This window comes from Nelusetta ayraudi, unplaced genomic scaffold, assembly GCF_046127955.1.
Source record: "Nelusetta ayraudi isolate G7.1 ecotype Tasmania unplaced genomic scaffold, CSIRO-AGI_Nayr_v1 ptg000183l, whole genome shotgun sequence".
NCBI classification, from domain to species: domain Eukaryota; kingdom Metazoa; phylum Chordata; class Actinopteri; order Tetraodontiformes; family Monacanthidae; genus Nelusetta; species Nelusetta ayraudi.
In genome coordinates this window covers 56,277-69,964 of record NW_027466232.1, presented here as the reverse complement: position 1 = coordinate 69,964, position 13,688 = coordinate 56,277, and the positions used below count along the sequence as shown (strand labels likewise).

Sequence of the window (13,688 nt, the reverse complement as noted above, 5' to 3'; positions counted from 1 at the left end):
CCTTCCTCCTCCTCCTCCTCCTCCCCCTCTGACGGTGGGAATCTCAAAAGAAAAAACTCCAAACAGTTCGGATCAGAGTGTCCCAGGTGGTCAGAGGTCAGAGGTCAGAGGCTGAAGTCCTTCAGTTTGGAGGCGGAGCTGCACACTGCATCACACAGAGAGCTACAAGTGTGTGTGTGTGTGTGTGTGTGTGTGTTGTTGTACTGTCTGGACTCTCTGCTGTCAGTCAGTGGGAGTCCCTCCTCCTGCTCCTCCTGCTCCTCCCCTTCCTCCCACTCCTCCTCCTCCTCCTCCTCCTCCTCCTCCTCCTCCTCTTCCACCCCCCCACCCCCTGCTCCTCCTCAGACGGTGATGGGGCAGACGATGATCTTGTCCTCCAGCATGACGCTGACGATGAGGAAGACGAAGTAGAGCAGGAACATGAAGAAGCCCAGTACTTTGCTCATGCGCCACTTGCAGGCAGCGATGGACATGATGACGAAGAGCAGCATGAGGAAGAGGAGCACGATGGCGCAGAAGAGCCCGTTGCTGCTCACCACCACCGGCTGGAAGTCGTTGAGGATGTTGTAGATCAGCCAGGGGAAGGGCAGCCTGAGGGGGAGGGGAGAGACATTAACCCTGATGTATTGACCCTGCTATATTAAACCTGATGTATTAAACCTGATGTATTAAACCTGATGTATTGACCCTGCTATACTAACCCTGCTATATTAAACCTGATGTATTAAACCTGATGTATTAAACCTGATGTATTGACCCTGCTATATTAACCCTACTATATTAACCCTGATGTATTAAACCTGATGTATTAAACCTGATGTATTAAACTTGATGTATTAAACCTGATGTATTAAACCTGATGTATTGACCCTGATGTATTAAACCTGCTGTATTAAACCTGATGTATTAAACCTGATGTATTGACCCTGCTATATTGACCCTGCTATATTAACCCTGATGTATTAAACCTGATGTATTAAACCTGATGTATTAAACCTGATGTATTAAACCTGATGTATTGACCCTGCTATATTGACCCTGCTATATTAACCCTGATGTATTAAACCTGATGTATTGACCCTGCTATACTAACCCTGCTATATTAAACCTGATGTATTAAACCTGATGTATTAAACCTGATGTATTAAACCTGATGTATTGACCCTGCTATACTAAACCTGATGTATTAAACCTGATGTATTGACCCTGCTATACTAACCCTGCTATATTAAACCTGATGTATTAAACCTGATGTATTAAACCTGATGTATTGACCCTGATGTATTAACCCTGATGTATTAAACCTGATGTATTAAACCTGATGTATTAAACCTGATGTATTAAAGCCGAGGTGTGCACTGACCCCACGGTGATGTCGAAGATGTTGGAGCCCACTGAGCTGGACACGGCCATGTCCCCCAGGCCCTTGCGGGCCACGATGACGCTGGTGATGAGGTCCGGGATGGAGGTGCCTGCTGCCAGGATGGTCAGGCCCATGATCTCCTCCGTCACCCAGAAGGTCTCACCCACCTGGGGGAGGGGGTTGGGGTTGGGAGGGAGTCACGTGGTCACGCAACGTTTCTTTAGAGGTCAAACCTCAGCCAGACAGAGATGCAGAAATGTGTTTGCTGCATTGTTTGAAAACTCTTTCAATGTTGAATGTAAACTCCTTCAACTCACAGCAGCTTCATTGGAGTCATCGCTGGGAACTTTACATGCTACCAATTATGTTTCTGTTCAGTATCTGAGTCATTAAACTCTTCCTATAGCAAAACTACATTCTCATACTGGGATCATTAGTGTATGATTACACTAAAGAAGTCTCCAGGACGCGAAACACACATGAAAATCTCTCTTTGTGATTAAGTATCTATGTATCCAACCATCTCTCTATCTCTCTGCTCTCTCTCTCTCTCTAGCTCTCTGCTCTCTATCTCTCTATCTATCTATCTCTCTGCTCTCTATCTCTCTATCTCTCTGCTCTCTACCTTTCTATCTCTCTATCTCTCTGCTCTCTGTCTCTCTATCTCTCTGCTCTCTATCTCTCTATCTATCTATCTCGCTGCTCTCTATCTCTCTATCTCTCTATCCTCTATCTCTCTGCTCTCTATCTCTCTGCTCTCTATCTCTCTATCTCTCTATCTCTCTGCTCTCTATCTCTCTGCTCTCTATCTCTCTATCCTCTATCTCTCTGCTCTCTATCTCTCTATCTCTCTATCGTTCTGCTCTCTATCTCTCTATCTCTCTGCTCTCTGGCTGCAGCTTTCTTTGGGTCATCTGGTTCCATCAACAGGAAGTCAGACGTGATCATCAGGAGATGATTTGAATCATCCAGAGGAACAAACCAGCAGGTAAACAACCACTTATAAAACAGGACACACACACACACACACACACACACACACACAGCCCAAGCATGCATGCGGTTGCATCACACGCGGTGCTAAATCAGGAGTGTTCCAGGTGGATCTGGCAGCAGGTCAAGACAGATTAGATGGAGGATTATCTGCTCAGGTCACACATCCAACACCCCCCTGCAGCAGCAGCAGGACACTGAGAGTGTGTGTGTGTGTGTGTGTGTGTGAGTGTGTGTGTGAGTGTGTGAGTGGTCACCTGGTGGGCCCACCACACCATCAGGTAGGAGAAGAAGGCGATCCAGCAGATGGAGCCCAGGAAGGTGATGGGGAAGAACTTGGCTGAGGTCTGAAAGCACAAAAGAAGGAAAGAATTGACGAGCTGTGCAATTCTTCTTCTTCTCTCGTCTCCTTTAACATTGTGAGGAAGGGAAAACAAAACGTTGGTTTTAACAGGAGGCTGTAAACAGATGGCTAAATATGCTTTTTTTTTTACGGCAACCCAGAGATTTTACTCGTCACCTGTTGACACGTACAGTGAGTGGGACCCTAAAGGACCTTGAAGGGGCCTAATAATAAAAAAATGTGAAGGACATCGAGGCTGTTTGTCCAAGTGGTGTAGCCGTAGTTGGTCTGACTGAGTCAGACTGGGTCCTGTGTGTGTCTCAGTGTGTGTGTGTGTGTGTGTGTGTGTGTGTGTGTGTGTGTGTGTGTGTGTGTGTACCTCTCTCCTGACGTCAGGCAGTGTGAGCCACAGAGGGAAGACGATGGGCAGGATGATGAGGTAGGTGATCTGCTTCCTGCAGGTGTCTGGCCAGGCCAGGCTGAGGGGCTGGTCTTCGTCCTCCTCCTCCTCGTCCAGGACCTGCCCACACAGGTCAAAGGTCACACACGACACCACCCCCCCGGCACCCCGTTCTTCACCAATGAAAGCTAGAGCACATGTTCAAAGAAACAGAGAAAGAAAGAAGGTCGTACATCGTCCCCTCCAGCAACGCCGTTCATGGGTGGCGTGACCTCCACGGCGACCTTGGAGCTGTTGGGGATGCCCTTGTCAGCTGGAGGGGGAGAGGGAGACAAGTTGTTGCTATTGGAAGTGGATAAAAGTGAAGAGGCAGAAGAGGAGAAGAACTGAGGAGAGAAAGAAGAAGTGGGTACCGTTGTCCTTCCTGGAGGCCTGCTGGACGAGAGCACCTGTGGAGAGAGAGAGAGGGGGGAGAAAGGGGGGGGGAGAGAGGGGAGGGGGGGAGAGAGGAAGAGTGAGAGAGGGAGAGAGAGCGAGAGGGAGAGAGGGACAGGGAGAGAGGGAGAGAGGGAGACAGAGAGAGAGAGAGGGAGAGAGAGAGAAAGAGAGAGAGAGAGGGGAGAGAGAGAGAGAGGGGGAGAGAGAGAGAGAGAGAGGGAGAGAGAGAGAAAGAGAGAGAGAGAGGGGAGAGAGAGAGAGAGGGAGAGGTGAGAGAGAGAGAGAGAGAGAGAGAGTTAGTGAGGACACCAGTTCAACCAGTCACCAACCAGTGAGTCACTGGGCTGCTCAACATGGAACGTCAGATCTTTTTCACTCAGTCTCATTCATGACCTCACACATCCTGCTGGCTGCACGTCTGGAACCCCACTCACCGATGCCATTGGCTTCGTCTTTACACTTCTGCTTGGCCATCTTGTGCAGGATGGAGGCCTTCTCTTTGAAACGACCTGGAGGAGGAGGAGGAGGAGCAGGAGGAGGAGGAGGAGGAGGAGCTGATGATTATGTTTCTGGACTGCTGATTGGTGGAGCTCAGTCTGCTGACACCTGAGGGTCACTGCCACTGACTGAAAGGAAAGGTGGGCGGAGCCTCTGGTCTCAAATAGACGAGCTGAAAAACCTGCCTTCTCTAACTTGGCCAGCGGGGAGCGCCAGAGCTGGTTGCAAAAATGATTTAAAAAAAAAAGCAACTGGCTGTCAACACAGAGCAAAAATAAATTCATCCAGGAAAACAGGAAGTAGGCACTGGTGTAAATTTTGAAAAGTGGGCGTGGCTTCCGTTTAGTAACCAATCGCGGTCAGCATCTTCCGGTGTCAATGGAGCTGGACAATCCAGCTGTCTGACTGCAGAGCGTTTGGTATTGAGGCTGAACGCTAGGGGGCGTCCTCCAGGTTTGGGTACGCAGGGCCACCGTAGTTCACTGGCAAGCTCGAGAGGAGAGTGAAAGATGCTGCAATCTTAAATGTGACCACTTGATGTCGCCGTTCCTTCTTCGAAATCTCCAAATATTTCCACACCGGACCTTCAAGACACGCCCACAGTCCTCAACAACACACTAACCCCGCCCCCATCCTCACACACAGCCAATGGTAGGGCTGCGTGGGCGTCCGGAAGGACTCTCTCACTGATTCACTGACTCTCAGACTCACTCACTCACTGACTCACTCACCCAGTCACTCATTCACTCGCTGACACTTGTTCACTGCCCCACTAACTCTCTCATTCTTTCACTGACTGACTGAACCGCTGACTGACTCACTGACTCACTGACTCAGTGTACCTTCATTGCTGAGTGGGTCCAGTGTGTGGATCATCAGCTGGAAGATGCTGTTCCTCATCAGTGAGTTGTGTAGCGAGGCGCAGCTGCCTTCCCTCTGCAGCCGCGGCTTGGCCTGCACACACACACACACATAGACACACACACACACACACACACACATAGACACACACACACACACACACACACACACACACACACACACACACACACACACATAGACACACCGTGTTACACAGTGAGAGTGTTTTCACGCTGTTGCGATTGTGATGGTTGAAGAGCAGAAACTGACCGTCAGCTTGTTCTCATCATCTGCAGGTGCGGTCACCTGTTGGGACAAAGAGCAGAGAGATGAGTGACAACATCACCTGGGCAACATCACCTGGTCAACACTGACAACATCACCTGGTCAACATCACCTGGTCAACATCACCTGGTCAACATCACCTGGTCAACGCTGACAACATCACCTGGTCAACACTGACAACATCACCTGGTCAACATCACCTGGTCAACATCACCTGGTCAACACTGACAACATCAACTGGTCAACATCACCTGGTCAACATCACCTGGTCAACACTGACAACATCACCTGGTCAACACTGACAACATCAACTGGTCAACATCACCTGGTCAACATCCCCTGGTCAACACTGACAACATCACCTGGTCAACATCACCTGGTCAACATCACCTGGTCAACACTGACAACATCACCTGGTCAACACTGACAACATCAACTGGTGAACATCACCTGGTCAACATCCCCTGGTCAACACTGACAACATCCCCTGGTCAACACTGACACACCACCTGGTCAACACTGACAACATCACCTGGTCAACATCACCTGGTCAACATCACCTGGTCAACACTGACAACATCACCTGGTCAACACTGACAACATCAACTGGTCAACATCACCTGGTCAACATCCCCTGGTCAACACTGACAACATCACCTGGTCAACATCACCTGGTCAACATCACCTGGTCAACACTGACAACATCACCTGGTCAACATCACCTGGTCAACATCACCTGGTCAACACTGACAACACCACCTGGTCAACATCACCTGGTCAACACTGACAACATGATAACACCACCTGGTCAACACTGACAACATGATAACATCACCTGGTCAACGCTGACAACATCACCTGGTCAACATCACCTGGTCAACACTGACAACATCCCCTGGTCAACGCTGACAACATGACAACATCACCTGGTCAACATCACCTGGTCAACACTGACAACATCCCCTGGTCAACGCTGACAACATGACAACATCACCTGGTCAACACCACCTGGTCAACACTGACAACATGATAACATCACCTGGTCAACACTGACAACACCACCTGGTCAACACTGACAACATGATAACATCACCTGGTCAACGCTGACAACATCACCTGGTCAACATCACCTGGTCAACACTGACAACATCACCTGGTCAACATCACCTGGTCAACACTGACAACATCCCCTGGTCAACGCTGACAACATGACAACATCACCTGGTCAACACTGACAACATCCCCTGGTCAACACTGACAACATGACAACATCACCTGGTCAACACCACCTGGTCAACACTGACAACATCCCCTGGTCAACATCACCTGGTCAACACCACCTGGTCAACACTGACAACACCACCTGGTCAACACTGACAACATCACCTGGTCAACACTGACAACATCACCTGGTCAACATCACCTGGTCAACACTGACAACATCACCTGGTCAACATCACCTGGTCAACACTGACAACATCCCCTGGTCAACGCTGACAACATGACAACATCACCTGGTCAACACTGACAACATCCCCTGGTCAACACTGACAACATGACAACATCACCTGGTCAACACCACCTGGTCAACACTGACAACATCCCCTGGTCAACATCACCTGGTCAACACCACCTGGTCAACACTGACAACACCACCTGGTCAACACTGACAACATCACCTGGTCAACACTGACAACATCACCTGGTCAACATCACCTGGTCAACACTGACAACATGACAACACAAAGGCAGTGACTTTCAAAATAAGTCTTCTTCCTGAAACTTCAGCTTAAGCTGTAAAGATCTTCTTTTTCCTCTTACTCCAGAACTAACCAGAACCTGCATTGTGATGCCATTTGAGTAGAAGAGAAAAACTTTGGAACTTTTTTTTTTTAATTTTGTGGACTCTGCATGACATGAAAGCCGGGACAGTGATGGTTTTGCCGCGCTGCTGATGCACCAAACACAACTTTACTTGCACCATCCTATTGATGTGAACACGCTGAGATGATGCTGTTATAAGAGGTGATTGTGCTCTGAAACACTTGAGTTCCTGAGACACAGCGAAGCCTCACTGCTGGACGTCTGGGAACCAGGACCAGGGAATTAAAGGTTCAGTGCGGCAAAGAAGAAGAAAAAAAAATCACAATATTTTGAGAATTGTGCTGCCACAATGTGCACTGACACACTTGGCGGTGTGAGGCTCACAGCAGCCAGGTGGCGCCGTGACCAGAGGCTCCAAGTTGTTTGAGGACTGAACCACTGTGTGTTTTCTACTGCTCTGAAAATCTTCATCATCATAGTATATTAGTCACTGATGGTTGGCTCTTCATCATCACCACCATCATCATCATCACCATCACCATCATCACCATCATCACCTTCACCAGCATCATCATCATCATCATCATCATTACCATCACCATCATCACCATCATCACCTTCACCATCACCAGCATCATCATCATCATCATCATCATCACCATCATCATCATCATCATCATCATCATCATCATCATCATCACCATCATCATCATCACCATCATCACCATCATCACCTTCACCATCACCATCATCACCTTCACCAGCATCATCATCATCACCTTCACCATCATCACCTTCACCATCATCACCATCATCACCATCATCATCATCATCATCATCACCATCACCTTCACCATCATCACCATCATCATCACCACCATCATCACCATCATCACCTTCACCAGCATCATCATCATCATCATCATCACCATCATCATCATCATCATCACCATCATCATCATCATCATCATCACCTTCACCATCATCACCATCATCATCATCATCATCATCATCATCACCATCACCTTCACCATCATCACCATCACCATCATCATCATCATCACCATCATCATCATCTTCACCATCATCACCACCATCATCATCACCATCATCACCTTCACCATCACCATCATCACCTTCACCATCACCATCATCACCTTCACCATCATCACCATCACCATCACCATCACCATCATCATCATCATCACCATCATCATCACCACCATCATCACCATCATCACCTTCACCTTCACCATCACCATCACCATCACCTTCACCATCACCATCACCATCATCATCATCATCATCACCATCATCACCACCTTCACCATCATCACCATCACCATCACCATCATCATCACCATCATCATCATCACCGCCTTCACCATCATCACCATCACCATCATCATCACCTTCACCATCACCATCACCATCACCATCATCACCATCATCACCTTCACCAGCATCATCATCATCATCATCACCATCATCACCATCATCACCTTCACCATCACCATCATCACCTTCACCATCATCATCACCACCATCATCACCATCATCACCATCATCACCTTCACCATCACCATCACCATCATCACCATCATCACCATCATCATCATCATCACCACCATCATCACCATCATCACCATCATCACCTTCACCATCACCTTCACCATCATCACCATCATCACCTTCACCATCACCATCATCACCATCATCACCTTCACCATCATCATCATCACCATCATCACCATCATCACCATCATCATCACCATCATCACCATCATCACCTTCACCATCACCTTCACCATCATCACCATCATCACCACCATCATCACCACCATCATCACCATCATCACCATCATCACCTTCACCATCATCACCATCATCATCATCATCATCATCATCATCATCATCATCATCATCACCATCATCATCATCACCACCATCATCACCATCATCACCATCATCACCTTCACCATCATCACCACCATCATCATCATCATCATCATCATCATCATCACCACCATCATCATCATCATCATCATCATCACCACCACCATCATCACCATCATCACCACCATCATCATCACCACCATCATCATCATCATCATCACCATCATCATCCCCACCACCATGGCTGCTGCTGCTGCCAGGAACTTCCTGAGCTGGTCTCTCCTTGAGGCTGCAGTGGTCTGTGACCCTGCAGCCTGCAGCCTCCAGCTGACCGCCAGAGCTTTGGGTCTTAGCCAGGATTAATCGCTGCAGATCGCCACTTTTAGACCGAGTGATTTTCAAGTCTGCGTGTGAAGGTGCTGCTTTGAGCAACCTTTACAGGTCAGCGCTCCCCCACCTCGTCTGACTGCTGCTGCTGCTGCTGCTGCTGCTGCTGCTGCTGCTGCTGCTGCTGCTCATTCCAGTGCAAGGTGAACGTTAGCAAAGACTGCCAGTTTAAAAATGAGATGTGTGATCAAACTCTCTGTGCTTCTTTTGCTATTCTCTGGCGCATTCAGTGAACACGTGACCAATAAAGTTACTCAGTCTTGAATCTTGCATGTTTTTCCACCAACAGCCCAGTGAGGGAGCCTTGGGTCACCACACACTCACTGCTCCTGGCCCTGACAACCTTCCCCACGCAACAACCGGCATTGTTGCCAACCGGCAGCTCCTCAGACGACGGCCCGGTGTGTGCCCGTCCCCCCCCCACACCCTCCCCCACACCCCCGTCCCCCCCGTCCCCCTGCAGGACAAGGCCGGTACTGCGGCTGTGCTCTGCTGTGTGTTTGCTGTCGTCACCGCAGGTAAGCGGCCACTAAGGAGATCAGAGAGGATTGTCATCTTTGCTACGGGCGCAGGAATGGCGGGTAGAGACAGAGACGGCGAGGGTGAGGCGAGACACACACACACACACACACACACACACACACACACACAAAATGCTCAACTGGCTGAAACCAAAACCTTCCAAGAAAAGAAAACACCTCCACCACCATCACCTCCACCTCCACCAGCACCACCAGCAGCACCTCCACCACCAGCACCACCAGCACCAGCAGCAGCAGGTGGATGATTTCCTCCTTCACCTCCACTGCAGGAGGCTGCAGTTCCCTCTCCCCCAGCCGGGGGGCGATCTTGTGACTCCTGCTCCCCCAGTCAGCTAGCCAGCTAGCGTCCCCGCTATAATTAGCGGCTGTAATGGGATTGTGGGGCATTAGCCTGGCAGGGATTAGCCTGCAGCTAGCGACACATGAGGCCAAGGCAGCAGGATGCACAGACAGACACACAGACTGATGAACAGTCAGTGCTGAACAGCTGATTACCAGAAGGACACACACACACACACACACACACACACACACACACACACACACACACACACACACACACACACACAGGGCCAAATAAAGCTGGTGCAACACATGCAAACTGACACACACACACTGAGGAGATGTTTATACAGGACCTCCACCTCCACCTGCACCTCCACCTCCACCTCCTCCTCCTGCACCTCCTCCCCCTCCTCCTCCTCCTCCACCTTCCCCACCACCTCCTCAACCTCAACCTGCCCCTCCACCTCCTCCTCCTCCTCCTCCTCCTCCACCTGCACCTGCCCCTCCACCTCCTCCTCCTCCTCCTCCTCCACCTGCACCTCCTCCTCCTCCTCCTCCTCCTCTTCTGGAGGAACTGCTGGTCAAAGATCAGCTGAGGCTCCTGATAAAACACAGACACTCGTCTGGTCCTGGAGTGATTGGCTGAGCCGCAGTAAAGTGATTGGTTCTCTGTGCTGAGTGCAAATCACAGGTTAAGACCCAAATGGGGCTTTTTCAACAACAAACAAAAGAGAGAAGGAAATAGAAAAAAGGGAAGAAATGTTGTTTTTGCAACAACAAATGTTTGTTTTTAATTCACATTTTCCCACTAGTAGGTCTTCTTCTTCTCCTTCTTCTCCTTCTTCTTCTTCTCCTTCTTCTTAGGTTTCTCTTTTGTTTGATTGTTTTGTTTATTATTTACTTATTTGACATTTATTTGTTTTTCCATAAATGTATGACTTTGTAAATACAGTGTGCTTGTAAAAATCTAAAAAATCATCATCATCTTCATCTTCTTCTTCTTCTTCTTCTTCTTCACGTGGGCAATTTATTATTATTTTTTATAAATTTGAAGGATTTGTTTTTGAAGAGTGACGAGCAAAACAGACACTTGAGGTCTGAAGGGAGGAGAAGAGAAAGAAGAGGAGGAGGAGGAGGAGGAGGAGGCTGATTGGTCACTGAAGAGGCTCCTTGTGCTGCTCTGTTTCCACCACCTGCTGCTGTATTGACACACATTAGAGCTGTGGACCAGAGAGGAGAAGAAAAGGAATAAAGAGCAGGGGGAAGGAGGAGAGACTTGGAGATGCCACCGTGAAGCCACAGAGGTCCAAGCAAACCCAACCAAAGTAAGGGTGGACCTCTGAGTTCCCTCCACCTCCAAACCAAAGGAAAGTGAAAGATGTCGAACAGAACTTCTCTTCTTCTGGTGTGTGGAAGCAGCAGTTGCTGCTGCAGCAGCAGCTGTCCAGGACTGATGACTCTTCGTCTTCATCTTCATCCTCCAGCGAGGAGGAAACCACGGAGCCTGAGTGCTTCCAGGAGGACCTGCTTTGTCTCCAACACCCTGCCAGGGTTCCTCGGGTTCATCTTGGCATCTGGCTCACTCAAAAAATCCCCTCTTATTCACGCCGGTGAGGATTCAGGGGGGGCGGAGTCACAAAGCACCTGCTGTTGATGGGTTTTTTTTTTGCACGTGTATAATTAAAATCTTGGGGAAAAAAATAAAAGTGATGAATTGAGATGGAAGAGGTGAGATGTTTCTCCCCCCCGCTGCCTGGTGGAGGTCAGTCAGAGAGCTGACTGGAGGAGGAGTATACTGGATCTGCTCCTCTCACAGTGGTGGAGAGAGGATGGACAGAGGGAGGGGTCAGCTGACGGATGGATGATAGATAATGAAGTGATGACGCACAGATGGATGTATGGATGTATATATAGTGATGATGGATGGATGGATGGATGGATGGATGGATGATGATGATGATGATGATGATGATGATGATGATGATGATGATGGATGTATGGATGGATGAGGAAGTGATGTTGGATGGATGGATGGATGGATGGATGGATGGATGGATGGATGGATGGATGATGATGGATGATGGATGTATGGATGGATGGTGAAGTGATGCCGGACGGACGAAGAGCCGCGGGTCTCTCACCTTGGGCGGGGCCTCCAGCTCGTCCACCTGGTTGCTGCCCACCAGCCTCTTGATGAAGGACTCCACCCGCGAGTTGAACTTCATGAAGGTGACGTAGCAGGTGTAGCAGAGCAGCAGGCTGATGCTCTCGTTGAGCGTGATCTGGTTGTCCAGGAAGAAGTAGATGAGCATGAGGAGGCCCACGATGTAGAAGGAGACGTCCCGGAAGAGGGGCCACCAGGTCAGGTTGAGCACCTCCTTGGAGAAGAGGGCGCACATGCCGATGACGAAGAGGATGTTGAAGACGGCCGAGCCCACGATGGTGCCGATGCCCACGTTGCTGTGCGACACGAACACGCCGATGACGGAGGTGAAGAGCTCGGGGGCGGAGCCTCCGGCCGCCATGAAGGTGGCGCCGGCCACGTCGTCCGAGATCTGCAGCTTCTCCGTGATGACGGTGAGCGCCGGCACGAAGAACTCGTCGCAGACGATGGCGAGCGCGATGAACATGTAGAGCATGCCGAACATGTGCAGCGACACGAAGCCGCGCCGCCGCTCCTCCACGCTGAAGTAGTCGGTGGGGTAGTCGCCGTGGTTCATCTCCGCGTCCGCCGAGGGCAGGGCCAGCGGGACGTCCCCCTCTAGCGCCCCTGCTGTCAGGTTGCGGTGGTGCAGCAGAGTCCTGCGGAGAGGAGCGACCCGGTCCTCGTAGGCCGCCGGGTCCTCGTAGGCCGCCGGGTCCTCGTCCTCCGGGCCCTCCGGGTCTCGGGCCGCCGCCGGGCCCCGGGCCGGCAGTTGGGCAGCGCCCAGCGACAAGGCACTCCAGGAGCAGACAACGCAGACAGCCGCCAGGCTGACCAGCAGCCCCAGCACCCGGCCGGGACGCAGCTTCCTCCTCACGGCCTGCAGGTGGCGCTGTCTGCTGCCGTGGCTGTGGCTGTGGCGGTGGGAGGGGCCCCCCAGCAAGGGGGCAGAGCTACCGGAGCTCATGGGCCCCCAACTCCTCCCCCCGAGCAGCAGGAAGTCCATGACGTCCGCCGGTGGCTTCGTTTTGCTTTTTTTGGGGGCTTTTTGTCGTCGACGTTGTTTTGCTTTCCGGGCAGTAGGGGGCGCTGCGGGTGGATCCCCCTGTTGTTTGGCAGGTGGCAGCAGTTCTACCGGTGGGTGGTCATGCTGCCCAGAGGTTCTAATGGCGGCGGAGGCCCTGCAGCCTGATTCCAGGGTCCAACCCGTTCCCACACCTCCTCATAGCAGTGACTGCAAGACAGCAGGAGACAAAACCAAACAGAAAATAAATGCATAGTCAACAATACACCCCCCCAAAGAAACCTTCAACGCTTCAGAGTTTCACAATAAAATCCCTCTTTGTTCAACACAGAACTCAACAGGTTTCAGGTTCCTGAGAAGCTCCGCTGGTCTTTCAACCGATTTAAAGATACAACAGGATTACAAC

At 50.3% G+C, this 13,688-nt stretch overlaps 1 protein-coding gene across 1 annotated transcript; it reads right to left on the bottom strand.

The window, feature by feature from the left end:
- Positions 1-340: 340 nt before the first annotated feature.
- On the bottom strand, positions 341-13,288 carry LOC142881159 (sodium/potassium/calcium exchanger 2-like). Its single transcript, XM_076015248.1, has 10 exons — positions 12,257-13,288; positions 5,167-5,202; positions 4,878-4,989; positions 3,972-4,046; positions 3,513-3,548; positions 3,333-3,412; positions 3,079-3,219; positions 2,614-2,703; positions 1,364-1,530; positions 341-591 (listed from the first exon to the last, which is right to left on the bottom strand). The coding sequence occupies exons 1-10, from the start codon at positions 13,262-13,264 to the stop codon at positions 342-344; spliced, it is 1,995 nt and encodes a 664-aa protein (XP_075871363.1). The 5' UTR covers positions 13,265-13,288; the 3' UTR covers position 341.
- Between the last annotated feature and the right edge of the window lie 400 nt (positions 13,289-13,688).